The sequence below is a fragment of the Pipra filicauda genome, unplaced genomic scaffold (assembly GCF_003945595.2).
Source record: "Pipra filicauda isolate LSUMZ 115617 unplaced genomic scaffold, ASM394559v2 scaffold7_size6619720_pilon, whole genome shotgun sequence".
NCBI classification, from domain to species: Eukaryota; Metazoa; Chordata; class Aves; order Passeriformes; family Pipridae; genus Pipra; species Pipra filicauda.
Genome location: NW_024104976.1, coordinates 3,085,519 through 3,113,338, shown reverse-complemented (window position 1 = coordinate 3,113,338; position 27,820 = coordinate 3,085,519). Strand labels below are relative to the sequence as shown.

The 27,820-nt window shown below is 46.1% G+C and overlaps 2 protein-coding genes and 1 long non-coding RNA gene across 3 annotated transcripts; 2 read left to right on the top strand and 1 right to left on the bottom strand.

Annotated features, from left to right (window-relative positions):
- Positions 1–281: 281 nt before the first annotated feature.
- Positions 282–22,386, top strand: GNB5 (G protein subunit beta 5). The gene is made up of 11 exons (XM_027732111.2): positions 282–495; positions 4,535–4,671; positions 6,323–6,364; positions 7,144–7,220; positions 8,736–8,868; positions 12,643–12,786; positions 15,914–16,005; positions 16,127–16,175; positions 18,675–18,771; positions 19,801–19,967; positions 20,290–22,386. Exons 1-11 carry the CDS (start codon positions 384–386, stop codon positions 20,299–20,301), a joined length of 1,062 nt encoding a protein of 353 aa, XP_027587912.2. The 5' UTR covers positions 282–383; the 3' UTR covers positions 20,302–22,386.
- LOC120325007 lies at positions 22,273–24,701 on the bottom strand. Its single transcript, XR_005566765.1, has 2 exons — positions 24,124–24,701; positions 22,273–23,224 (listed from the first exon to the last, which is right to left on the bottom strand). It is a non-coding gene; the product is annotated as an uncharacterized LOC120325007 (long non-coding RNA).
- Positions 24,673–27,820, top strand: BCL2L10 (BCL2 like 10). Its single transcript, XM_027732133.2, has 2 exons — positions 24,673–25,165; positions 26,649–27,820. Exons 1-2 carry the CDS (start codon positions 24,764–24,766, stop codon positions 26,778–26,780), a joined length of 534 nt encoding a protein of 177 aa, XP_027587934.1. The 5' UTR covers positions 24,673–24,763; the 3' UTR covers positions 26,781–27,820.

Genomic DNA, 27,820 nt, shown 5'->3' with positions numbered 1-27,820 from the left:
AGAAGTTTGGATGCAAAGCAGAAACACTCTTTGGCGTGTGTTTCTGGGGAAACTAAGCCTTTAGGCTGTGAAAAGGGCTTGGAATGCACAGTAGGGTAGGAGCGGGGCAGGAGGTGAGGCTGGTCCCGGCTGTCGGCCGGGAGGCCAGTGGGATGGATGCTGATGCTGGAGAGGGCTGGGGATGCTGGTCCCCATGGTGTGCATGCTCGGGGCTGGGCAGCATCCCATCCGGCCTGGACGTCAGCGGGGAGGGGAGGGGGAGCCCGGGCCGGCTCCGGCGCCGTTGCTGAGGCAGCAGGAGCCTCGGCAGCATCCCCGAGAGCCGGGCGGGCAAACTCCTCCCTCCCGCTCTCATCCCCGCTCTCCCTGCTTCCTCCGCAAAGATGGCAACCGAGGGGCTGCGCGAGAACGAGACCTTGGCATCGCTGAAGAGCGAGGCCGAGAGCCTGAAGGGGAAGCTGGAGGAGGAGCGGGCCAAGCTGCACGACGTGGAGCGTGAGTGGGGCCGGGCGCGGGGCGCGGGGGCCGCCGCGGGGCCGCACCGCGGGACGGGCCTGGCCGGGAGCGGGCGGGGAGCGCGGCCCCAGCGCCGGGACATCGCTCCCCCCGGGCAGGGGGCGGTGGGGCCGCCCGGGGCGGGCAGGACCCCGCAGCATCCCCGGAGCACCGCGGCGGCACGGCCCGGGCTGCGCTGCCTCCGGCGGGGGTGGGCGGCCGGGAGGGGCGGGGACCCTGAAATACCCTCGGTGCAGCCCGGGATGTGTCTGCGGCCGCTCGATGTGGTGTCAGGAACAAAGATTAACCCCAGCCGCCTGGGAGTTGATAGGAATTTGCTTTGATGAGGCCGGGATTTTACCCAAGGTGTGGACGGGCTTAAAAAGGAGCATCATTTCAAAGACCGGCTCCTCTGCCCCCCTTCCCCCAGGGAAACAACTTGCAGGGATGCAGTGCTGATTCAGAGGTGCGGGGTGAGTCAGTGCTGGAGCTGTCAATGCTGTAACTCACCGTTCTCAGCTGCAGCTTCAAGATCCAGGGATAACGTGACAGAAATTATATGGACAGACCTCAACTCTGCCCTCCCACTATCACCCTCCCTCCAAGTTCAAGAAAAATAAGCTAACCTTACTTTATGGAGCTCCTCAAGTAGGTATTAATTCACCTGTCCAGACAGATAAAAATCCTTTCGTTTTCATAATTTCATTTTTATAATTACAATGATATAATCTATTGCATGGTTTTTGGGCATTTTGGGGTGTGTTTTTTAAAAAACATATAAATTACTTTTTTCCTCTGAAATCACACACCATACTCTATTAGAAATATTAGTGGATCATTAAAACTTTTTTTTATCTGTTTTGATGTCCTAAACATTGAAAAGGAATCTGAACCTGTATCCAATGATTCAGTTTTTCATGTTTTCTAAGAATGAGGGACTGACAAACATTTGTAAATTTAAGGTGAGGAAGGGTTAAATTTTTTTTTTTTTCCTGGAGTAAATAGAGCATTTCTTGTCCAAATGAGACAATCATATGTTACATGAATGTCCTATTAATTGGAATTATTAAACAAATGGAGATAGCCTCATTACAGAAACATTACCATAAATCACCATATTTCTACAGTATATTTTCTGTATCAGAACTAGCAGGGCCTCTGTTTAACACACCTCTTAAGAATATTCTTAAACCCATTTTTGCTCACACAGAGTTTTAACTGTGGTTGCAGTGATACCATAACTCTGTGTGCCATTGATAGTCATAAGATACTCATGTCTTTGTCATATGTGAAATCTGTAAACTTCCATTGGAAAGGTGTGTTTGCATAGCCATGACAGGATTTCTGAGACAGAAGTATTATGCTGCTGTAGAGCAATGCTCCCTCATGATATTTTATATTAATTCTGTATCAGAGCTTTTTTACACTTCAGATATTCCCAAGTACTATTTCTGCAGAGCTTGTAACTTTCAGAATAAAGCATCTTTTCTGGGTTTTGCTTGGTTGGGTGGTTGTTTTTTTTTCCTAATCTAAAATTGTATCTTTTGCATTTTTTTTGATTGTGACTTTCCCTGTGTGGTTCCCAAAACAAACAACTGGCTGAAATAGAATTGCCCTTATTTGTTCAACTGGTTTGGAACATCAGCTCTCAAAAATGTGGACAGAAAAAGGAAATACCAAATATACATTTGATTTGCAGTCTTGCAGTTTTAAGGATTCAGTGCTATAGCTTAAAATTTTAGGCATAGAGAAAAGTTTGTTCTGTTTGTGCAGTCTATAAATTTCTAAGGCCAGACAGATCATTAGACCTAATTGACTTCCTGCACGGAAAAGATCAAATACCCAATAGTACCTGCATCAAGTCCACACCTCCTGTTCAGGCCAAACAATATTTTTAAGAAAAATAGGCAGTTTTATCTGGACCTCTGTAAAACTACTCAAGCTACTTACTGGCTTTAGCTGATCTACTTGTCTGAGTGCATGATTTTCAACTATCTTGGAACAATATTGAAGAATGCTTAAAAATAATTATCTGACTCTCGAACCTGTGCTGGACGGGAGCAGGATTATTATGGCTGTGGTTGGAGATAAGCGTCCTCAGAGAATCAGTGAGGCTAAACCAGACAATTTCACAGAGTCTCAGCTGCATTGACATAATGGAAACGCTTTGTTCATTGTCTGCACCACATTTGTTTTTTCAGATATGTTCTGGACACAAGCATCTTTCCAGCTGCCATAATAACCTCCTGTCCTGTGTTTTCATGTCTTTTGATTGGATCATTTGGCAGGTTTCTATGGGCAATGATAGGGAGAATGTATCTTTTCCTCAGTGGATTTATATGGTACTTTCTCAGAAATTGGCTTCTGACCTATGGACAAGTTGTAAGGAATGGTGGACAGCACCCATCCCCAGGCTCTGTGAGACTGGTTGAGCAGAGATTTCAGGTGAGAACATTATTCTGGCACAGCCTGTGGGGCTGGTGGCTTTGAAAGACAACTCTTGGAAAGGTAATCCACTAGAAATCAGTCTCTTCCTTAGGTAGAAATTGCTTCCCTGAGCCTGTGCCAGGGAATGGTCTCGAAGTTCAGGATGCCTGCTCTGTCACTGTCACAGCCCTTCCTAGCCCGTGAGCTTTCTTGCAGCCCTAGAAAAGTGATGAAGGGTGAAGTGGCAATGGAGCTCCAGAGCATCACCTGACATGGGGGATGTGTACCTCAGTGTCCAACTTGGCAGTGAAAAGCTTAAGATTTCCTGCACCAGCTCATTAAAGCACATGAGCTTCAGCATTAATTTCGAAAGGCTTGAGTCAGGCATTGCCCCCATTGCTAACAGCAGCTGGACCATCTTAGGTTTCAGTGTGGACAAACACACAACGCAGAGAGGTGCTGGATCCTATTAGCTCTTCTCTAGACAGAGTAATTTTTGTTTCTGGTGCCAGTCTCCTGCCTCAGGACCCCTACTCTGCTATGAGACTTGAAGTAAATCTCACCCTCCCTCATGCTCTGTGTGAAGAGCTGCTACAGGGTGCCAAAATAATCATGGCCCTCCTCAGCTCCATGCTGGATGAAAATGCTGGAGCAAAGCAAATAGGTTTCCTCAGATGACACTTTGTCCCAGACATGTACAGATAACCCCAGCATGAGGCATCAGGGTTGCATGAGACACCTTTTAGTTGTGTCAGCTACGTGTCTGTGCAGCTTTATGTCAAAGTCAATTGGCACAAATGGAAATGCAATTTTTTTTGGTTTATAAGAATATCAGGTGAAAGTACTGCTATTAAATGAGGTGTGAAAGAACTGATTTCTCCATCAGAGGATGCTACTCAGGAAAGCTCTCTATTGTAAAAGAAAAAGCTGATACATCCCATGAAGTCCGTGATGTCTATAGATACTGTTGAAAAGTTGGGTAGTGTGCTCTTATAGCAAATGCCAAGCTTACTGCTCACTCAGAGCTGTGTCCTGGCCCTGGGGGCTCCCCTGGCCACCAGAAGGGCAGTTAGTACCTGTATCACACTCCATCACCACACAGTGCTGAGAGCCAACTGCAGTTGGGAGTCTCACACCCAGAACAACTGTTTTACCATTAAAACTCTGGAGATTTGATGCCTACCCCCTTCTTCTGTATGATTTTTCCTCTAAGACCCAGTAGTGGTCTTCACTTCTGCTGAGTACTTTGAAGCATGTGTTGCACTGGGGGCTGGCTGTCCACTTTCAGGCCTGAGGATTTCCCAGTAGGAGGGGGCAAAGGGGTAATCTGTTTTCCAGTTATACTTAGGTGTGATGGTCTGCAAGGCCTTCAGCTGCTACATCCCTGGAATTTAAGCCCTGGGTGAATTCATCCTTATCTTTATCTGGTAAATATGTTCATATGCCGCCCACCTTGGTTTTACCACCTGCCACCTCTGAAACAGAGTTCATTGCCTTGCACCATGGACTCAAACTTCATGGATTGATTCCTCCAGGGGCATTACTCCTAAACACAGAGATTTGCCAGGGCAGAGCTTTGATGCAGGGCTCTCTAACCACCGGCTGTTTGCAGTTCATCAGGTGGCAGAGCGTGTGGAGGCGCTGGGCCAGTTTGTGATGAAGACCAGGAGGACCCTAAAGGGCCATGGAAATAAAGTTCTCTGTATGGACTGGTGCAAAGACAAGAGAAGAATTGTGAGCTCTTCCCAGGTATGCTGTTGGGCAGTATACAGATCTTCTGGCTGTGCTGTGTGCCACTCTTTGCACATGATACCTGTGAATAGTGTAAATGTTTTCAAGATGCCCTGAAAGAAGTTTATTGGCAATGTATTTGTTCAGAAAGCTTAAATCTAAGCTTCTGATCATTGCTACCCCTGTTGTAGTTAATACCCTAAATTGTTCTTGTCCAGTCATACACAGTTTCCCCATATTCCCTACTATAATAGAAAATAGAACTCATGTAAGGCCACTTTTATTTCCTCGTTCTTTACAGATGAAATATGTAGTAAATTTCTCAGATTACGTGTTCAGAGAAAATAAAGGGAAGGGAAGAAATGCTGATTCTTTCAGAGATTTCTGTGCACAGAAATTTCTTCTGCAGTCTGTATGATTGATGTGACCTTGAAAGCCTCAAATATCCTGCCAAAATTACTGCATTTAGTTGGGCATTTTGAGAAACAGTCCTAACACCTGCTCAAGACCAGTCTCCTAAGCTGGAGGAGGTAATGAGATAATTACTTTCTAGATCCCCTGGTTCTTCCTGAGCCCAGTATGGCACTCAGTGTGCTTGTTGCATCTCACAGCTGTTCATTGACCTACATGAAATCTGTCAGGGGTCTCACTTGAGGGATAAAAATAGGCAATCTGCATTGCAAGCCACCTTCAGTTACTATGAGTTTTTACCATTCATGGTGATCTCAGCAAAGAGAATAATTTTAAATAACTAATGTCACCTTTTTTTAAAGTAGTTACAATGTTAGTGTGTAGATCAGAAAGCTGAACAGGCAGGTTGAAATGCATTTTTTACTCTGTTTTAAGAACTATATAAGTCCAGGTACAGCAGCAGTTGTTGCTCAGTAATAAACATTTAGCTTACAGGGAGGATAACAATATTATGTGCGTAAGGCAAAGTAGCTGGCACAGGTGTAGCTACCATACCCAAAGTGATTGTGTTGCTCTCTGTAGAGGGTTCTTAGGATGGCTATTTAGCAGATCATATCAATGGATAATAAAAGGTTATATAAGTGTAGTGAGAAGTAAAGGGAAAACCAGGAAGGGAAAGGAAAGGGAAGATGAATAAACAGTGCAATGCCCATAAGTAGTCCCCATGAGTGCTGCCACCTAGTTAAGTGATTTGTGATACAGGTCACCTCTGTATTTGTAAGGTCCTGTAGTGAGCCACTGACAGGTATCACTTGGGAGAGGTGGCCAGCTTTGCAGGTGGTAGTTACAGGCTGGGAAAAACACACTGTGGCTTAAAGGAGGCAATTGAGGGCTCACTAGGTTCCTGAGGGGATGGTCCTGGTTGTGGCATGTGCTGCAAGTGAAAGGAGTTCTCATGAACCCACTAAAAGGGAGGGAAGAAAACAGGAAAAACATTGGTCTTTTAAGCCAACATGAGTCATCTTGGTGAGGAGGAGATATGCTTTTCTTGTCGTAGATACAACTGGCACTGTTGAGGAGTGTCTCCTTGATGCTTCACTGTGACCATTGTGCTGTTGTTAAGATGGTGACAAAAATTTCAGGCCATAACAGACTGGGGGATAGAAATGAGCAGCAGTGCTTTCCCCAAAGTGGGAAGCAGGCTTACAGCCATGTCTCTGTAAGGCCTCAGTTTCTCTCTCTCTGTGCTTTCCTTTAGGATGGGAAGGTGATTGTGTGGGATTCCTTCACTACCAACAAGGTAAGTGAAACTTCAGCAAAATTCAGATTTCTGTGCCCAGGGCAAATGACGGTGGAATGAGATGAAGGGCCCACAGGTGTCACAGGAGAGTGGGATGATGGGATAATATGCAGATCTCCACTAGCACCTAAAAAGAAGGAGCTGAGGGCAAGTCAGCTGCCTTGACCTGTCTCTGAGCAAAGTCCCTATCAGGGCACTGGGGTTTGTCATGGTCTCCATTGTGAGACTCTGATCCAGCCTCTTCGCTGACAAGGGAGGGCTCCTGGCTTGGGCAAAGCCCAGCCAACAAAACAGAGGTCCTTCCTGAGCAACCATTGTACCATATGTCCTGTGTGATCACCTGGGATCCTTCAGCTGTGGTATTCACTGTGAAATGGTGCTGCTGCTCCTCCAAGCCCTGCCTGGCTGCCTTGTGGCACTATGTGCCACACAGATGAGAAAAAACTACATGCCTTTAACTCACTTTTTCATGTGCAGCAATGGGGACTTTTTACAGCCCTGAATAACCCAAATAAAACATGCTCTGTGATCAGTTTGGTGCTCATGAATAAGGTGGAAAGCGTCAGAGAAGGACTAGCCATCCTCCTGCTACTCTGCTGAGCTCTGCAGTAAGAGTTGTCCCAGCCTGACGTGTGAGTTATGGCTGGGGGAAACACCTCTACTTTTCACTGACCCTAAGAATGTCTTACAGAAATACTGAACTTATTACTCTGTGCTGTTTTCCTTGCAATGATTAGAGAAACAGTGACATCGCAGTCTAAAGAGATGCTGTGTTTCAGGAACACGCGGTGACGATGCCGTGTACCTGGGTGATGGCATGTGCATATGCCCCATCTGGATGTGCCATTGCTTGTGGGTAAGTTCCCAGTTTCCACAGCTGCTTACACAGAGAAGTTTGATTTTTTTTTTGTGCTGTCCTGGTGCCTTCAGAAGCTGACAGATAGGAGTTTGCGTGCTGCGATTGTGGGTGGAAGGGCTACACTCAGTGTCTCTGATTCTATTCCTATAATGGCTTGTACACATTATCTCCACTGACTTCAGTGCAATAACATTTGTTGTGTAAGCATGGAAAATAATCCTCTTTCAGCATTTATATCATGGGTTAGGAATTCTGCATGCATGTTACTTCCCTGTTCCAGTGTGGTTGTCTATGTTGGATATATATTCTAAGGGAAAGAGGTTTTAATCCTGTTCTTACTTTGCACTCATTCTTCTATGAGGTAGAGGTTCATCACTAACAATTACCAGTATGTGAATAGATCTTGCTAAGATGGGGTGGGGAAAAGAAACCCCATCCTTGATAATCTTTTACAAGTTTTTCTTGGAAGGCTCAAGTTTGACAACATTGAGTTCACGCAGGGGAAAAAACAAAGACATGAAATGTTGGCAAAGCATCTTTTTAAAAGTGACTGGGTGGATCAGACAGACAAAGCAAGCTTGGGGCAAGAGAAAGGAACAAAGGGAGACTTCACTGTGTGGCCTGAAAATCTAGAAAGCAGCAGACTGAGACAGACAGGCAGACTCCATAATCATATGTGGAGAGCAAGTCTGGAAACTGGGTTTTTGACAAAACTCAAAGAATGGCAAGAAAACTCTGTATTCACATATGTAAGGGAGAGAGGGAATACACATATGCATTTATTGCACTACCTAATTCTATATTTCTGTTGTGCTGTCAGTTAAGTGCTGTACATGTAATGTAAGGCACAGAACCAGCAATTGCTGGTGTGCCAGGATCCCAGGGACCAGGGCAGGGCTGATCTACCACGGCTCGAGGAAAGGATCAGAGCCTTTAGAAATGAGTCCTGTATCTGACACAGCTTAACTGGTAGAACTGTCCAGGAGGGACACATCAGCTACAGACGTCAGTGCTTCTGTTGCCTTTTTTCCAAACTCTTCTAAAAGGTCTGTCTTCACACTCTCCACTTGCTGTACCGTCTCTTCTGTAGTCAGGTCAAATTTATTAAGATAGATCAATAATTATGCTTAAATACTGATCTTTGCAATGACATATGTCAGCAGAAAAATGGCAGTTTGGCTGTATGTGAAACATTAACCCTGAGGTGACTGCTGTCACCTCCAAGTTTATGCTTTCGTGAGGTTTCATTCAGTGGCATTTATAAACTCGGTAAGGGTAAAAAATACTGAGGCGCAGCTGTTCAAGTTCTGTAAAGCAGCCAGCCTGGTGAGGCAGCTGGGGCTTCCCTGCACAGGGAGATCCCACACAGCACAATACAGGGAAGTCGGTACTTGTAAGGGTTTGGCAGCGCAGCACTGACAGGTGGTTTCCTTCTTATCACCACTCGCCTTTTGTCGTTGCAGTTTTAACCAGTTCTCCTCTCTCTGTTATTGCTATTATTACTCTCTTCAGTGGCCTGGACAACAAGTGTTCTGTGTACCCTCTGACATTTGAAAAAAATGAAAATATGGCTGCAAAGAAGAAATCGGTTGCAATGCACACAAACTACTTGTCTGCCTGCAGCTTCACTAACTCAGACATGCAGGTAAACGCATTCCCTTCCCGCTGCTCACCACCACCTAACATGAGCTGCACTCGTACACGGTGCACATGATGTTCCTTGCTCCCAGATCCATATCCTGCTCCATGCAGGGGCTGCTGGAAGACCCTCTCGGGGGCAGTGAAGGTACTGCAAACGCTGCTGTAAGGAGATGCTCCTCACAGCCCGTGGCCAGGCTGCACCCTGCAAAGGCCTGTTGCTTCTGCAGAGGGAGCTCGCTGGTACCTGTGTGTTCTCTGCTCACCTGATCTGTGCCAGTTTGTGCTTTCAGGGGCTCAGACTATTGCAAATAGTTAAAAACACTGTTTGCTTAGGACTGGGTTGGGTACATACTACACCAGCTGATAGAGACTGTGTTGTTTGCCTCCTTTGTCCTGGACATCCGGACAACTTTGCTTTTACTTTCATTCTTAGTATTTTTTATTTGTACCAAGTAATACATTTGGCCCCATAGGGGCATCCCTGTTGTCTGTACGTGCAGTGGTGTGTTCCCTCGAGGGAAAGGAGTGATGCTGTCCCCGTCTCGCAGCCGGTGGGGTGGAGCACAGAGGCCCACAGTGGGAGGCAATGGCAGAGCCAGGAACTAAATGCAGATCTTCTGAGACCAGGCCACTCTGTAGTGAATATCTCAAAGATCTCATTCTGCAGGAACACGGAAGATGATGAAAGGAGCCAGGATAATCCCCTTGTCCTCTGATTTCTGAATTTAATTAGAGCTCTGCTCAGTGCAGCTCTGCAGCAGAATGGAGCATTTTCATTGCTTTCGGTGTCAACAGAGCTGCTGGAAAGGGATTATCGTGTTCCCTTCTTCCAGATATTTGGAGCTCTTCTGAAGGAAATATCAGCTCTCATTGCTTCTATTTCAGGACATGTGAAGCCCCAGAGTATGTTGTTGTTTGTCGCTCTCTGGTTTCTGTAATGACTCTGAGGTGCTAATTTAAGTCCATTGCCATGGAAACAAGTGGTGGAGGTACCCAGTGCTCAGACTTGCTTAGCCCTGACCTTACTGTGTAGGAACCCCGCTGAATTAGAGCAGTCTAAATTAAGTGGAAGGTTTTTCATGAGACATAAAACCGGTTTCCTCTTTTCTTCTCCATACCTAAATGCATTGTGCTTAAATCCTATGATAGAAAAATAGCAATTTATTTTTTCATACTAGAAAAGAAAGGTTAGGTATTTTTTCTTCATATTAAATACAGCAAACTGCATTGATATTGAAGGTAATGTACAACTATTGTTAGATAATACACAGGTGTTTTATATTTAGTGATTCAGAGATTTTTCTGAAGTCTTTAAAAAGAAATTTTCTTATGATTGCTAGGCTTATAAATGATCATTTATGGCACTGCATGTTATCATTGAAACAAATGCAAGCAAGTGGGTTGGCCAAGCTTCTATTAGGACACTGTTATGTAGGAGATCCTAGAGAATACCAGATTTCTTATCTTTTTCCACTTACACAAAGGCCTCAGAATTAGAACTATTCAGGAGCTCTGAAGGTGCACAGTGCAACAAGCACATGGTGCGGGAGCTTTCCCAGCTATGTTCAGAGCAGTTTTCATCACTGGCGGAACGCGGTCCCTGTCCTGGAGCAGCTCTTGTGTGAGGTGGAGGTGTCCCCCAGCCCAGTGCTCCCCCAGCTCCCACTGCTAGGTGGTGTCAGGGCTGCTGCTCTGCCTTGACTGCTTTCTTAAACTACAGCTCTGTTTTCCCTCAAAGGAGCGAAAGGCTGGGTTGGAGTTTAGGGGTTGATGTGCCCATGTGCATCTGGCAGTGCAAGGGAAAGAGAGGAGGTTTAGGGGTGGTTTATCATTCATTAAAGCCACTCTCAGGCTGTGTGGATGCTGAAAGAAGGGGTCCCACCCTTACTCCTGATCACGTTCCCACCTGGGCCAAGACAAGTGCAGAAGTGCAGAGCTGGGTGACCCATGCACCTTGTTCTCAGTGCCCCAAATCAGTCTTGCTTGAGAGAGCCTCCCCCACCTCAGTGAGCAGAGCCAGGGAGCCTCGCTTCCTAAATTAGGTATCTGCAGCTCTGCAGTGTGATAATACTCCCCACGTGACAATGCTCCATGTGTATTAATAGCAACAGTTAATTGGGATCTCAAGTGTTTTGCATAGGGCAGGCAGCCATGCTCCAGTGTGGCAGGGCTGAGAAGCAGGATGACGCCTGTGGTGGTGGAGGAGGTGAAGATGGCCCCTCTCCCCTCGCCGCTGTTCCCAACCCTGGTGCCTGTGCTCCCAGCGAGCAGGGGCTGTGTCCCTGCTGTCCCTTGCCCTGTGCAAGTGCTGCCTCTTGCTGCCAGGCAAGGCAGGATCCCCATCCAGCGCTGTAGGAGCCCCTAGTGCAGCAAGCCAGAGTCCAACAGCAAAGATTGTTAATTCCCTTCTGGTTTTAGATTTTCAGAGTTGGTTTGGTTTTCAATAGCAATACCCTGAAGTTGAGTCCATAACCTTTTTCTTTAAGTATTAGCTGAAGCTCTGGGTTGCCAACAGACCCTTCCCTTACACCTTTAGCTACTCCTATTCCCCTCGTGTCTTTCTTACACAGTATTGCAAGAGCAAATCCTCAGAGCTGAAAGGCTTCATTCGTCAGCCAAGTACAAATATTTCTCAGAATAGAGAAGTTCATTGATCCAGGCTCAAAAGCTGGCCAGAAAGACAAGTCAGGACTTTCTTCTGCTATCATCATCTGAGAGCATTAGCGTCTCTCTACTGCAGGATTCAGAACAGTCTGTTCTGCAGCTTTGCAGACCTCTGTTTACGGGAAGAGTTTTTGGAGCATCTGTCAAACATGTTTAGTGTTTAACCTTTATGCAACTCTGTGAATGGGTTCGTGACTGCGTGATCATTTTCTTCTTGAAGAGTATTTTGTTTTTAACTTCTGACTGCCCGCTGGGATCCCTTGAATTTCCTCACCAACCATGAGAAAAACCTGTGTACAAAACCGAGAGCCCTCCTTCATTCACCCTTGTCTCCTTCCTCACCAGTGCACAGGAACCCTGTCAACCTATGAAATTTGTGATTGCATAACAGCTTCGGGTGCCAAGGGGAAATTTTGAACAATTGAGCATCATCAGGATTTAGTCACAATAACAAGCTCTGATCACATGCGCTTTCTACAAGTGCTGTAGCAGATGGGAAGCTGTGGGCTGTGTTCGGTCAGTGTCTGTTCAAGCCCTTTCACACACAAATGGTTTTGAACAAGCGAGAGCTGATGGACTTATCAAACAACTGTCTAGACAGGCTTACAGCCCTTTCAGAAAATCCATGTCTTAAGCCAAATTAATTGGGTTTAACCTGACTATTTCAAGCAGAAAAAAACAATAAATTAGAGAGTTAAACAGGTAAACTTAGCTCCAACAATTCTTCCCTTTGCCTGGGTTGAATTCCAGCAGCCTGTATATGGATAGGGTTAAATACAGGGGCAGACAGGAATACCAGTATGGTTCTACCTTCTTTTTGGAGAATAAGGAAATGCCAGCATGTCCTTAGTGGCATCAGTTCTGCAAACCCCACTGCACAAAAGGGGCCATTGTAGAAACATTGTGTAGGTATAGTGGTGTCAATACAGCTCTCCTTTTCACTCTTAACTTCTTTCCTTAAAACTAAAAGCCATGAAAAGTACTTAGATTCACAGTGGATTTATGGCTTTGATATTTCATTAACTTAAAGCTGTCCTTTGGTGTATGTGTGAGATGTCAGTTGTTTCTTTGTAACTGTTGATTTTTGTATTGTGATTCTTCTCACATCCTATAGATCCTGACAGCAAGTGGAGATGGAACTTGTGCTCTGTGGGATGTTGAGAGTGGGCAGCTTCTACAGAGTTTCCATGGTCATGGAGCTGATGTCCTGTGCCTGGACCTGGCCCCTTCTGAAACAGGAAATACATTTGTCTCTGGGGTAAGCAGGAGCTTCTTTTCATAATATAAAATTAAGGAATATGGAAATGAAAAGGCAGCAAAGCAGGAGGCTTCTGATCTTACTGAGTGAGTGCTGGAGTATATGTTGGATGCCCCAGTGCAATCCACTCATTGCAAGCACATTTTACAAGCTGGAGCGAATTAAACCCCTGACAGTGGGGTCAAACCCACCCAGCCAGTCTGACTGCAGTTCTGCTTACTTAGCAAGTTCCACCCCACACCAAAGCAATCCAGCTCAAGATCAAAACAACGCCTCTCCAGGGAAGGGAAAGGCTCAGAGTTAGAGCAGTGGGCTCCTGCCACAGAGGAGGTGTGAATCCCTGTGGATTGGAGCCTGGAGCAGCAGAGGACTTCCCACACATTGCTCCTTTCTTGTGCCCAGCTCTCTGGAGTGAGGTGGGGTGTGACAGGCATCAGGTCGTGCTCAGGGCATCAAAGTGGAGCTGCAAATGACGTGCATGTCACTGTGTCCCTCAACCACTCCCCAGAAGTCATGGGGTAGCTTGGACACTGGCTAAACCTTCGTGCATGTTGGAGCAGGGACATGAGGTGTGGCCACATCTTCAGCTGTTGCTGAGTCCTCTGTGCCTTCCAGCGGTACCAGAGGCATTTAAAGCCCCTTTATCAGTCAAAAACTGCCCGCTCCCTGTCCTGGCCCAGAGGAACACACAAGCCTCACTGGGACTGCAGGACTGGACTGGTCTGGGAAAGTACCCAGGGCATCTTCCAAGTCTTGTCGTGCTGCCGAGGGATTGCTGTTCCCAGGCAGCTGAGCCATTGGCACACAGCCTGGCAGTGAGGCAGGCAAGGCATAAAGGTGAGTGAAATGAGGCTCTGTTCCTTTTCAAGGTGATCCTGGTCTTTCCCACATTAGAGACTGAGTGTGCAGGTGAGAGCTGGCAGCAGCTGAGAGACGACCTCTCTTGCTGGAAGCAGGTTGCTACCAGTAACTTTGCTGAAGGTACCTGGTTTCTGAGCCCCACAAGCACTGGCCCAGGGCCGATCCTGTGCTTGATGATGGAAATGGCCCTTGTGCCAGAGGGTGCCAAGCATGGATTAGGGGTGCCTGGAGTCATGGTCCCATCCCTGCACAATAAACCTGGATCTCTTCTGTTATGGCTGTTTTATCAGATTTGGCTGGCCCATCAGGAGCAGGGTCCAGCACACTGGCCCAGTTTGCCTGCTGCTAGCACAGCTGCTCTGAAGCGTGACTGAAAGCTAATTCCATCCAAGTGCATTACTTCTCTCGGGTTTTCCTGTCACCGAGTTTGCTTCCCAGAAAGGATAGATTCATTCTCCCTGGGAACAGCTCAGCTTATTATAGGGCAAAGAATCACAAGCAGCTATGGTACTGCTAAGAGAATATGTCATACTGGTGTTGATACAGCAGCTTGGGTATGTCTGTGCTTACAGGCACTCAATTCATCAGATGCAAAACACCTCTTCAGATCTGTCTTACGTCGTGTCAATGCAGGTATAGGCAGAACAGTGCAACCTGAAGGTATGGCAGCATGGAGAGACTCCCTGTATGCTGTGCCTCTTCAACACAGTAACCCTGAGCTGGAATAAGCAATGTCAGTCCATCAGCATAGAGGCTGGGTGATGTTACATTTAACAGCTTAACTCGAAATTCCAGCTCTCCTGGGTGAGCTCAGGGCTGTGTCCCAGGCTGTTGTGCTCCGTGCCCTCTTGAGCTCTGCTCCTTGGGCTGAGTTGGATATCACTCAGGGGGCCCATCTCTCCGCAGGTGGTTGCTGGTTTCTCCTTCAAAACCTTAGGAGTCAAAGAACCAGCTTGTCAGATTGGTCTTGTCCCCAGCCTCCCAGAGAGGTTGGGGACAAGTGCACATGGAAGTGATATGAAAGGCTGGGCTTGGACTGTGATGGGGCTTGAGAGGGAAATATGCTGAGTCCAAAATATTCTCTATCCTGTTCGGTTTCCCCGAAACTAAACCAAACCACAATTCCGTGCAAAGGAACATAAATCATGACATCATTAGTAAAAACATTGGGTTTTCATTTTGACAATGGAATTTGAATTAAAAAAAAAAGAGAGAAATATATGAATTGTAAAGAGACTGTTTAGTTTAATTAGCAATCATATTTGATTAAAATAAACAACATGTGTGGCATGGTCTGCTGGGCAGGGCACTCTGGCTCAGCACAAGCAGCAGCCACCTGGTCTGCCCTGTGCTTCCTACACAGCCCCTGAGAAGCCGAGCCCCCAGAGGTGAGCCTTGCCCACTGCCGGCCCCTCAGAAGGGGCAGATTTATTGAAATCTTCTGTCACTCTTAAAAGAAAAGACCGTGTTCTTCTTCCTGTCACTGTGACTGTGGCAGCAGTGAGACGCTGCTGCTGAGAGCATGAGCCTACAGGTATGAGATGGTTCCTGCCCCAAGGACATTGCAGACAAGATGGGCGAGGCCCTTGCCCAAAGCATTCAGGGTGCTGAGCACTGAGTGTTAAATGATCTTTTCAAAGCACAGTTTGGAAGGGCAGCTTAGAGCTTGACCATGAGATGAAGTGCTGCTATGCTGCTTTTCTCTCCCAACCACACCATCAAGCCTGAGGGTGCAGAGCCCTGACAGGGGTTAACTCTGGTAGGAGGCTGGACAAGAGCCCCTCTGGATGCACCTATTTAATTTTCTGTTTCAGTGTGTGAAAAGAATTAGTTATAAAACTTTGAATGCTGGGTATTAACCTTTTATATTGGGCATGTTATGTGGTAAGGGAAAGAGTGAGTTACGCAGCTCTGTGGCATGGTGGGGCTGCAGACACAGGCAGGGCAGCAGCATAAACAGAGCAGGGCTGTGAGTGCTGGTCAGTGTGGGGCTGCCTGTGCAGACAACCCAGTGCTATCTGCACCCCACTGTCCTGAGGCTTCAGCCTTCATGATGTCCTCTTCTTCTACCTGCAACTGCACCAGCTGGGGGTACCAGTGCAGGCAGCTCTGGGGCTGCTTTGCTGGTTAAATCCCCTCAGAGCTGTGATGTTCAGAGCCTTTAAAAGTAGCTGGGCTTGATGACAAATGTCAGGTACATGAGGGGTGAATATCACCATTTACTCTGCTGTAGTGATTTTTGCTGTCTTTTTTTTTGTCTTATTAGGGATGTGACAAGAAAGCCATGGTGTGGGACATGCGGTCTGGTCAGTGCATCCAGTCATTTGAAACCCACGATTCAGATATCAACAGTGTCAGGTCAGTTTGTTTCTGGGAGAGGACACATTTGCAATGTTGAGCAATGTTCTGGTTCTATTTTTGAAGTCTGACCTCATCCAAGTAATGTAATGTGTTCTGGTCTTCTTTTACTTGTGCACAGATATTATCCAAGTGGAGATGCCTTTGCCTCTGGTTCAGACGATGCCACGGTATGTTAATTCAGCAACCTAATTTAGGGAAATTCTGTTACTTCCCAAGTCAGATTCTCCTAGAAGATTAGGTCACAACCACAGAGGACTTTCAGTGACTAAACTGGGCCTGTGACACCATAGTTGCAGAAATAATAATTCCTATAAGATATTAAATACTATGTATGCTATAGGGAAAATCTAGTAACACTGTAGGTCACTTCTGCAAAGTTGTCTACATGAGGTACTGTCCAAATATTCATTTCAGATTTTCTATGTTTGAAGTTTCATGACCAAAAATAGTTGTCTTACCGGAAGATATTTGACTTTGTGTAACTGTTGGTCACAGCATGGGAGGAACCAGCTGAAATGCTGAAGCTTGTGTCAGGAGAAGCAGCTTGTCCTAGCAAGCAGAGGGGCTGTGGGCTCAGCACAGAGCAGGGCAGATGTGGGCAGCTGGCTCTGCAGCCCCAGGGTGGCCTTGATCACATTCATCTCCTCCCTGTCGGTCTGACTCACTGCCAGCACTCTTCACTGCAGTGAGTCACTGCATCCAGGTCATTCTGGATCACACAGTAGTTCTTAATGAACCCTAGTTATCTATGAGCAATCTGCTAGGAGGGGCACAGAATATATTGACAGGTAAATTGGGTCAGCACAATGTAAGCAAAATGACATTTACCTGGTGCCCTCCACCCTGAGTGAGGCATATGGCTGGTGGCTCTCCCTGCAGCTGATGGGTCCCCATGGGGGACCAGGCTCTGCCCCCACCACAACCCTGCAGGGACTGAGCCGGCAGTTAAGTGTAACTTGAGAGCAGATGTTTGGGAAGCACTTGGCACCTTATTTCTTCTGTTTATTCAAACATCACACTGAGTTGGGTGAGGGTGAAGACTTTATCTAAAGTACTCTGCCCTCAGAGCATGTTTTGAGTCTGCTCCAATACTAGCTAAACTCAATAGAAACATTCCTTTTATCTTCATTGGATGTGGAGACCTGCCAGGGCTCTTCTGGAGAGAGTGTACCCTGCTTTTATGTCTTAAAAACTGCAATTGTAAATTAATATCTGTGGTGAGCCCAGCTTTTTGTACACTTGGATGTGGTACTGTGAGCTCTTGAGATGCTGAGAGTGTGATAGGGAGAAATTGTCCATCATTAAATTCTGATGAGAGCACTTTCTTTTTATGCCCAGTATCACAGGCTCTTACTAGTTTATTTGATGGGGTTTTTCTTTCTTAACTATTCTTGACACCCCTGCCTTAAGCAGGAGAATGGGAAATTCCACCTCTGTACTTCTGACAGAGGTTTCGGCAGTTTCCTTATACCTCATTCTTTAAATGAAGAGGTTGGTGTTTTCAGTGTTACAGACTGGTATCCTTGACCTGATTTATATACTTGGGGATTTTGAGTAACAGATAATCCTGGCTGTCTGGAGGTAAACCATAAAGGTGTGCTCACATGACAGTGCTGTCACCTGCAGTGACCCCAACTCCCCATCAGGACAGTCTGATGAAATTATTCATCAGCTTGGAGCATTGGGTGAGCTGGACTTCACACACCTGGCAGCTCCCCACTGCCTTGGAATCAAAAAGCCTCTTCTTTATGTGCAGGCTTGAATACCAGCCATTTTTCAATAGTAAACTCTTAGTAGTAGCAAAGCCATCTGACCAGTATTTGCTTAAGCTTAACTTATTGAGGAGGAGTTTCAATTGAAATAGTTTCAAAAGTGTGTTTTGATTTCAGGGCTAACAGACTGCCTTTCTGCATGGCAGTGAAGTCTGATGCATGATTTCCATGTTAAACAAGTCAAAGTTTGCTGGCAAATGATAAAAACAGGAAGTATAGCTTGTTAGAGGTGATTTGGGATTTTCCATGAGAAATAAAAACCAAAGATCTGTACAAAAAGGCATTATTTCACTTCAGTTACTTTCCTGTAGGTTTTTCAGACAAAGAGGCCTCATAGAAGGGCAGGGACTGCTATCCTAGCTTACTCAGAGCAAGGGCTACCATCTTTTTCTTTGACTTTCCTGTTCATGTTTTACACTGTGTGTTTATAGCCTCGTTAGTTCGTGGTCCGTGTTCTCAGCAATGATTAGAGATTTGATCCTCTGTCTCCCAGACTCAGAGATTGTGTCCCCATGCACCTCCCCAGTAGCAGGATGCCCTAATATGTAGGAAACCACAGAGAGGAAGCAAGAGGGTGTGGGGACTTTCAGTGGGCAGCCATGGTCCAAAGCCCACCACACATCTCTTTAGAGCAGGACAGGCAGGAGGCTTAGAGAAGTGGTTTGAAAAAGCAAATTCTTCACAGAGTTTATACAAAACAGCCTTGTGTTGCTTAGATCCCTGTTAAAGGAGTCCCAGTAACAGCAGGCAGAAATAGCAGAAGGAAAGAAGCCAAGCAGCCACTTCCTGTGATGCCTGTTAGGCTGCACTTCCCACTCCCATTTTTTCAAAATATTTTAGCCAGTGCCTCCAGCCTTTACTGAGGCATGTTTGTTGGTTTTGTTTTAATCCTAGTGTCGTTTATATGACCTTCGTGCAGACAGAGAAGTAGCAATTTATTCCAAAGAGAGCATCATTTTTGGAGCATCCAGTGTGGACTTCTCTCTCAGTGGTGAGACTTGAACTTTGGAGGTTAACTTAGTGTTGAGATTTTGAGGGGAACTGAAAAATTTTTCAGTTTAATTTGATAAAGCATTTGTTATTAAAAGTTACCAAAAGTAATAAGTGCCAAAAGAAACATTTAATGCATGGAAGCTTTTTTTTTTTTTTTTTGCCTCTGTAAAAATAATTACTCTTTAAATAACCTAGCTGGCTACTGCTTCGTTGTAGTGATGAAAAGTATTTTCCTGGCCCTACTGAAGGCAGGAAATATTTTACCATTAACTACAGCTGGGCTAGAATTTCACAATAATGATGAAAAACATTTCAAAGGAAACATGAAATGCAACTAAACTATTAAGCGCGCTTACATAAATAGTTTTTAAAAGGAGAGTAAATGATTAATAGTAAAAATATGTTAGAGGGGCATGAAGAAAGAGACATTACCACTTTTCACTACGGATCCTGAGCCATGAGCTCGGGTCTTCTCTCTGCTGCCCCAGCACAAATGCAGAGCTCCCCAGTAACCCTGGGTGGGGGATGAGTGGGTGGTGAACTGCCCTCCCTCTGAGACTGAGGCAAATGCCTCTGTCACGGTCTCAAGCACCCCAGCTCGTCCCGTTAGCAATGAATCACTTACCAAATTGCCTACTAATCATTCGACCACTTATATTTAACTTCTTGTGCAAAGACTGAGCAAAGTATTATGACCCTGCAATAGCTGTTAAAGCGCTCTTCAGTCTGTCACGATTAAGAGTCATCTCCCATCTGTATTGACCGAACACATTCTGTGTAATTTAAGTAAAATGTGCTGTGTTTGTAACCCATTATTTTTAATTGTTTCAGCATTTAGTACGGACAGCTCAGCGGTGGGGCAGGGCTGTCCCACAGGAGCACAGCCAGTCTGGGGGGAGCAGTGCTCAGAGGGCGGCACGGGAAAGCGGCGTTGTGTCTCACGGGGGGATGAATGTCTTGCAGAAGGCTCTTGCTGCAGTCAAGGCACGTTAAGACCTCACTGTGTAAAATCTCGTTCGCTCTGTAGGTCGCCTGCTGTTTGCAGGCTATAATGATTACACCATAAATGTCTGGGATGTGCTGAAAGGGTCCCGTGTATCCATCCTGTTTGGACATGAAAATCGCGTCAGCACCTTGCGGGTGTCTCCCGACGGGACGGCGTTCTGCTCAGGCTCCTGGGATCACACGCTCCGAGTAAGTGCTGGGAGCACCCACTTTGAGTGCTTCTTTGTTTCTTTGATGGGTTAATAGAAGGGGGTGAGGGGGTAGGGTTGTTACAGGATAACTAACTCTAGAGGACCTAACGAGGGTATAAAAACACGGTGTAAAGCATGAACTGGAAAGTCTAGTAAAAATCCCCACAAAGTGCTAGCAGAACTGTTAAGTTTTGGACTCATGGGTTAAAAATATCACTGCTGCTGATACTCTGTACCGCTCACCTGATTGCCTTGCCAAATTTTAATTAAAAGTTTGATAGAAGAGTCACTGTCACAAACGATTGTTCCACTTTCTACAGATCTGGGCTTAACCTGAGATCCTGCTTGCAGAATCAAATGAAGACTGAAACCCTGGACTACAAAAACTGCATAAAGAAGCCGTTCCTCAAAATCAAATATTCACTACATTACAAAAGAGTGACACTGAACCAACAGATTAAAACAACTAGGTAGAAAATATAGTCTGCTTGAACACTTAGCAAACATCAACTTGTAGTAGAACGAAATGGTTTAAATTCTGTTTTGAAACAATATTCTTTTATTAGAACTAGTTTAGTTAATTATAAAGGGACTTTTCTGCAAAGTCTCCTGTATCAGAGAACTGACTATTTCAGTGCACATTGTGTATTTATTTGCATGAACTGAGTTTCTTTTTAAAGTAAAAAAAAAAAAAAAAAAAGTCCTGATTTTATCAGGATGTAGCATAAGGCTTTGGAAACATTCCGTAGTAGCATATTGAATTTTAGTGTTGAAAAGTGGAAAGAAAAACAATTCTGATACTTTATGATGGTGTTATGGATGACTGAACCTTGGTGGTATAGAGGAGCAAAGGACCTACTGTGAAGGTACTGGCTGCTGTCATAAAAATGTATTTTTTTGTACAGAAAAGAAATTCTTTCAATCCCTTTTTTTTCTACTATCTTTTTAGATAGAAATAAGTATATCATCTCTGTTACCTGAATATAAAGAATCTAAATATATACAAACTGATAAACGGCAAAGAGGAGGGATATAAACATGATTTACGTAATCATGAGGTAATACTTAACCAGTAGTTTCTTAGAAATTTTTAATTGTATCACTTGGTGAGTGAATTTTCTTTTAATTAAAAAAATACTACATGCTAAGCACTAAGGGATGCTACATGCTAAGCATTAAGCACCATTATACCTATGGTCAAATCTTTTCCGAGTCAGTCATAGTCGTTCTATGATCATGATTCTTATTTGCATTTTGAGCAGTTCATACCACTTTGGCAGGGCAATGTAGCTTAAATGTATATTAAGGCAGTATATCCCATTTTAAGGTCCTTCTGCAATGTCAGAGCAGTGTAAGTTCATGCAAATGTGGGTCAAACCTTAAAAACCAAATCATACAGTTCTTAATTTTAACAGTCATCTCCCACTGCCACAGACATAGTTTTGGACTTGAGAATCAATAACAGTGAGTTGTTGAAAACCTGCTGTGAGCCACAGTCCTGCCAATGTTTTATACCGTGCTGACCAGAGCACATGAGCCCATCTGATCCAGGAACCTCTGGGTTTCAGGGAAGCAGGACAGCTGGCCACATTGCTGGCAGCACCCAACCCTCTGTGTGAGCATGGGAATGCCACACAAACTGGCAGGACCACCCCCTGCAGAGCTGATGCTGTAGAATCAAGATTTAATCAGGTAAATATGAGAATTAATTATAGAACCATTGTGAGATTATATCTGCATTTATACATTGAAAACTATTGAGACTATAGTGTGTCAGCTCTGCTCATACCAACAGGTACTGAGTCTAACTTGAGCAGAGGCATACAGGGAGCAAAGGGCTGGAATAATGCTGGGGGCTTGCACAGTCTGGCCTTTGAAATGCAAGTGGTGAGATCCAGCTCTGAAAATATCAAATATATGATTCATATTTAGATTGAAACAAGAGAAAAGAAGCTCACTGATCACTGGAGTTATAAGTTTGATGATAATATCCTCATTCTATTTGAAAGTGGATTTTTTTTTAGAAAAAAATCATATAAGAAACAAAAGTCTCCTCATTTATGAAAACATTAGGTTCTGTGAATCCATAACCAATTAACCTAGGACACTGACATTTATCTCAGCCTTCCATCCCTAATGGAATAGTTTAGCTGTTTTCACTTGGAAAAGTCAACTCTGATGCTTTGCAATATTTGTGGCAAACTATCCCTGTAACAAACTGAATGCACTATGGAAATGTCATATAGAGCTCACTGTGCAATATTGAGTCAAAACACTGTACACATTTGATCAAAAGATTAATATTAATGTTTAGATAGTATTTATTGGAGAGATGTTTGTTTCAAACATACTACGTTTGTTGTGTTGATACTTATGAACAGCCTAAATACAATAAATTGTATTTTACATATTGAGAACATGTATGTAGTAGTTTTTCCCAGCTGTTAGGTACTTGCAATGGTAGCTATGTTTTGTTGGTTTTTTTGCTTTTTTTGACATTCACTTTTTGTACCATATAGCTCCTTAGATCATTTTTCCAGCAAAATCTAGGGCAAAGCCCAGATCTACCAGAAAATTGCTTCTGGAATGTTTTCTGGAAATACCCAAGGAGAGCCACAGCAACTAAGAGTGAGCAGTCCTTGAAAGTACCTGAAACACCATCTGAGCTCCCCATGCATTCAGGACGCCAGAATTCAGGTTGTTTTCCTGCTCAGAAGGATCGCAGCTAATGTGATGTTTTCTTTCCAGATCCTTATCTGGAAAATGCAGAGTATGTGTTTGTGGGAGCATAGGATTCTCCTCGAGTTGCAGTGGGATGCCAGAGAAAGCTGGTCGCTGAAATGCTGGGGTTGTCACTGTTTGGGTGAACCAGATGTGCAGATCACCTTGAGATGCAGCAGTTCAGCTTTCTGCCTTGTCAGGAGAGAACTGTGCTGGGGCCAGCTGTCCTCTCCACCTCAGTGTAGAATTTGTGGTCAGTATGAAGGTGCTTGGTGGAAGTGCTCAGTTTAGACACTGAAAAAACACCTCCTTAATTTAGGTGCATTGTTTCATTTCCTCTCCTCTCAGGGGCTGGGGAAAGTGCTGAGCCAGCTTGTTCTGAGTGACATCAGTGCTCAAACTGTGACCAGATCCAGTGAGAATGAGGCTGACATCGCATCTAGCATTGGTTCTTACACAGGAAAATTCCCGTGGTTCTTTCACTTCAGGGCCACTGCCTATGGACTTGTGTATTGGGCTGCATGGTCTTGCCACCTGTGAAAAAATCATCTTTTTTGTTCCTGAGATAGTGGTGAAAGCATGAAACAGGACAGGCCTCAACTTCCCATCAGATAAATGACTCAACTTCCCATCATAAATGACAGATAAACGACAGATAGAGGAACAGGACACTGAAGTACCCATTGTATTTCTTGCTTGTTAAAGACTGGCCAGGGAAGATTTGGAAATCCCAGCACTTTGAGACCCCCCCTTAGTCTGTCAAGCTATTTATGTGAGAAACACCTTTATTTCATAATATGGAGAGAAGGAGCTATAGCTGGGGCAGTCACTATCGGACGGCTCCGTCCTGTTAAACAAAAATGCTATATAAACAGGAAGGGTGGAAGAGGATATTGCTAGAGAAAGAGCAGCCTCTCCCTCTTGCTCTCCTGCTGTGAGGAATGCAATAGGAAATTCCTGCTCCAGGATTAACAATCGTAAGGAAAAATAGTTTAAAAAAGCATGTGTGTAAAGCTCTTGTGAAAAGTAAAGATATCATTCCAGCTACTGCTCTAGCACATAAACACAGATTGTATTTCCCTGCTTCAAAACAAAACAAAAGCCAAATACGGGGATGAAAAACTAAGAGCTCGCCTTAGGAGCGACTCCAATTCTTGACAGCGATCTGAGAAATTGCAACAGGATTGATTCCAACCATCTATTTTTAGATTTTCTAACAGGGATGTAAAATGGAGACAGCTGTATCTCAATATAGGTGGAATGAAGCCAAGCAGTCCTGTGCTGACATGTTGGTCACCTTGAGCCGGTTGTGGGATGAGAGGTGAGAGTGACCCGGTCCTAGGCAGCTGTGGCAATGCTTCTCCCACTGCAGGGCTGTGCAGTGACAGTGGGTCACAGCCTCACTTTGCCCCAGGTCACCATCAGAACCTCACCTGCAAACCAGCACTGGCCAGGAAGCACAGGCTGGATGTACCCCGTGCTGGATCTACCATCAGTCTTGGGGTGGTATTATGGGAGTCCCACCAGTCTGTGAAGCAGCTGATGGTACTCAGAGCTGGAAGGGCACAGCTGGGGTGCAGGCAAGGTGTCTCGCTGAGATAGCGCCATGGTGCTGTGCAAATGACACCAATGTTGTTCTCATCCATTTTATTTTACACCAACAGTGTGAAGGGCCCCCCCTTTGCCCCGTGACGGGTCCTAATCCTAAATTTTTCCTATATGCCCATCAAAAAGCAAACACCACTGCATTTGCTGAGTAAATACACAAATGCATTCATCCCATGGTCCTGGAAAACCTGCATCTCCTTTGGTGCAAAAAATACAGGTTTGGGGCAGTAATGTGAAAAAAAACCTCGGCTGCCCAGAGAGACCCGCAGCTCTGCTCCACAAGCGCCTCCCGGGGCATGCGGGCGGACCCTTCTCCGCGGGGAACGCGCTGCCCCCGCCCCGCTTGGCCCCGCCCCGGAGGAGGGGAGCGCCCGGGCTGGGCCGGGCCGGGCCGGGCGAAGGGGCCGCCCCGTCTCTTAGTCGGCGGCAGCTGCTGCTGCGGGGCCGCCGCCGTGGGCAGCCGCCATGCCGGGCTCTCTGAAGGAGGAGACGGCGCTGCTGCTGGAGGATTACTTCCAGCACCGCGGCGGCGGCGCCGCGCTGCCCCCCAGCCCCACGGCGGCCGCGCTGCGCCGGGCGGCGGCCGAGCTGGAGCGGCAGGAGCGGCCCTTCTTCCGCTCGTGCGCGCCGCTGGCGCGGGCCGAGCCGCGGGAGGCGGCCGCGCTGCTGGGGCGGGTGGCGGCGCAGCTGGAGGCCGACGGCGGCCTCAACTGGGGCCGGCTGCTGGCGCTGGTGGTGTTCGCGGGCACGCTGGCGGCCGCGCTGGCCGAGCGGGGCTGCGGAGACGGGCCGCGCTGCCTGGCCGCGCACCTGGCCGCCTACCTGGCCGAGGAGCGGGGCGAGTGGCTGGAGGCGCACGGCGGATGGGTGAGCGGGGACGGGGGCGGCCTGGGGTGGGTGCCGGGAACCCTCGCCCCCTCCCCGGTTAGCGGGGCAGGGCGGTCCCCGGGCGCCGTGCAGCGGTGGGGTACGGCCGAGGGGACGTGCCGGGGTCGCTGCCGGCGATGGGCGTGCGCGGCACGGCGGGACCAGCGGAGCATCCTCGGGGGCTCCTGGCCGCAGCGACTCTTGGTGGCTCAGCGAGGGGCCTGGGGGTGCCCTGTTCTGCGGCTCAGCCGGATCCCTCGGGGTGCAGCCTCTTGGAACCGCAGGAGTGATGCTGTTGGCTGAGGGGGCGAGGTTTGCCTTCCCCCTTGGGTCCGCAGCCTGCGGATGTCGGTGAGCAGGCTAGCACAGGTCCCCTCCCAGGTGTAAGGAAAAACTGCCCATGTGCCTGTTCTTAAATACACCTGTGTGTGGAGGCACTCACCCGCCAGGCTCTTGTTCCTGCTTGTCCCGAAGCCGGTCAGGTCAGGTCGGGCCCGGGGAAGGTGTGGACTTTCTGTCCCTTGAGATGCACACTGAAGGTACGGTTTTTAAGGAGTCCGTGCAGCTTTGCCTGCGTTTCTGCACAAAATGTCAGCTATCCCGCAGAACTGTCCACATTTCCTATTTTCAGTCCTAGTGGAATACTTGGTGTCAATACAAATAAGCACTAAAAATAGAAAGGAGGGGAAGCAGCCTCTGGTTTCGTTGACTTTTCCAGAGACCAAAATGAATTTGGTTTTCCAGTGGTCACTGGTCCATCTGACTGCTCAGAACAGTGTGGTCGTTGGCTGCAGTGCACACTGTCACTTGGCAAAATCGCACTGCCTGTTCGCACAAATTAAAGTGTAAAGAACAAAGTTCCGGAAGAAATTAAGAATATAACTTGTTTACATAGACATCTGCGGAGCAGAGTTCAAACACGACCATCTGGAGTTGTATTGCTGCCACTTCTGATTATCACAACGATCTGGGAGAGCAGCTGCCAGCTTTGCTCTGTCATAGGTCAGCTCTGAGCAGTGTCCACCCGGCCCTTCCAAGAGAGTGTGTAATCAGCCCCATGTCCACCAAAATGGGACCAGCTTGGGCCTACTGTCTCTCTCAAGTGGAAATTTCCATATCCTGTGTTTCAGATGCTTTCTGAAACTCAAGGGGGAACAATGCTGGCAGCTTCCGTCAGAAACTTGCCTAAAAGGGCAAAAATAATGTAATGATAGGCCGAGCATCTCAATAGGAAGTTTGCAATTGTCTGTTGAGCAAATGCTTGTAGCTACTTCTTTCAGTTGCCTTGTGCAAGGGCTCTCACAAAGCATTTTTGTGTGTACCCAAGGCAGTGGGCTTGGACTTCTATGGTTAAAACAGAGGTTTCTACAGCTGACAAACCCTGCGCTGGGAGCGTGAACCAAACTGTGCCCAAAGGCTTGTTAAAAGAAATCCAGTTAATAGCAAGCCAAGCAACTCAATGTCATTTCTCTTGCTGTTCTAGGATGGCTTCTGTCGCTTCTTCGGCAGGCACGGCTCCGAGGCGGCTGAGCAGAGCAGCACCATTGGCAATGCCATCATGGCAGCCGCAGCGGGGATTGGGATGGCAGGATTGGCTTTCCTCTTGGTGCGGTAGGCCGATGAACGGATCTTGCCACGGGAAAGTACTCTCAAAACTGACAATTTACCAGATTTCACTTTATTTTCTATAGAACAGACCCTCTAAGAAGAAGTCTATATTTTTAAACTGGCTCAGAAAACTGCCTCACCAAACCCTTGGCTATAAACTGCTTCACTCGCTACCCAGTAACAGCACAAACAAACGTGTACTAAAGCACTATTTGTGCGTGTTTAAAAGTTGTTGTCTCCAAACATCCTCTGGACTTTCTTTTTGAAGGTGTAACCTAAACTATAGCATGGTTCATGTACTGTAACTTCTGAGTGCTTGATGTTATGCTAGGAAAACATTATGGTGGACTTGCTACTAAACCCTCTGTTCGAGATGTCTTATTTACATGGGGGCAAGTCTTCAAACCCGCCTTCCATTAATACTGTAAAGTGGGCGAACAACGACTGTGATTTAACGTGGTTTATGGCTTCAAATGCTGTGCACAGCACTTGTTACCAAAAGGCAACTCATTGGTTGATTTAGAGCAATTGGTGCCTGTGATGCAAGAGGCATTAGGGCTTAATGTAACATAAGGCTTGATTTCATTACACTACAAGAAGATAAGTATTGATACAGGACAGTAATGGCTGCAGTACTGGTTCTTACTGAAAGGAAAGGAACTTAAATATTAAACCTTAATTGGTATATTGAAATCCAGTGGAGGCTGGAATTTCTCTGGATTTCCATGACAAAATGAGAATTTCCATATATCTTAATATATTTTTGAAGTATTTATCACTGTATAATACTTGTAGCCATGACATCTTTATTTTTGTTTAAAACTTAATGCTGGTTCTTGTCACTCTAGTGTGTATCAAGCGTTGTCTTGTTTGAGTAATATTTCACTCTGTTTTCAACATGCTGTGTATTTCTTTCAATGGTTGTACAAATTGCCTTATGTTTCTGGTAGCTTTTTAATAACGTTGCTGGGTTACTCATAGCGTGTACAATTTTACTATGGTGACTTCAAAGGTGAATAAATGTTAAGTATTTTTATTTTAAAAAAA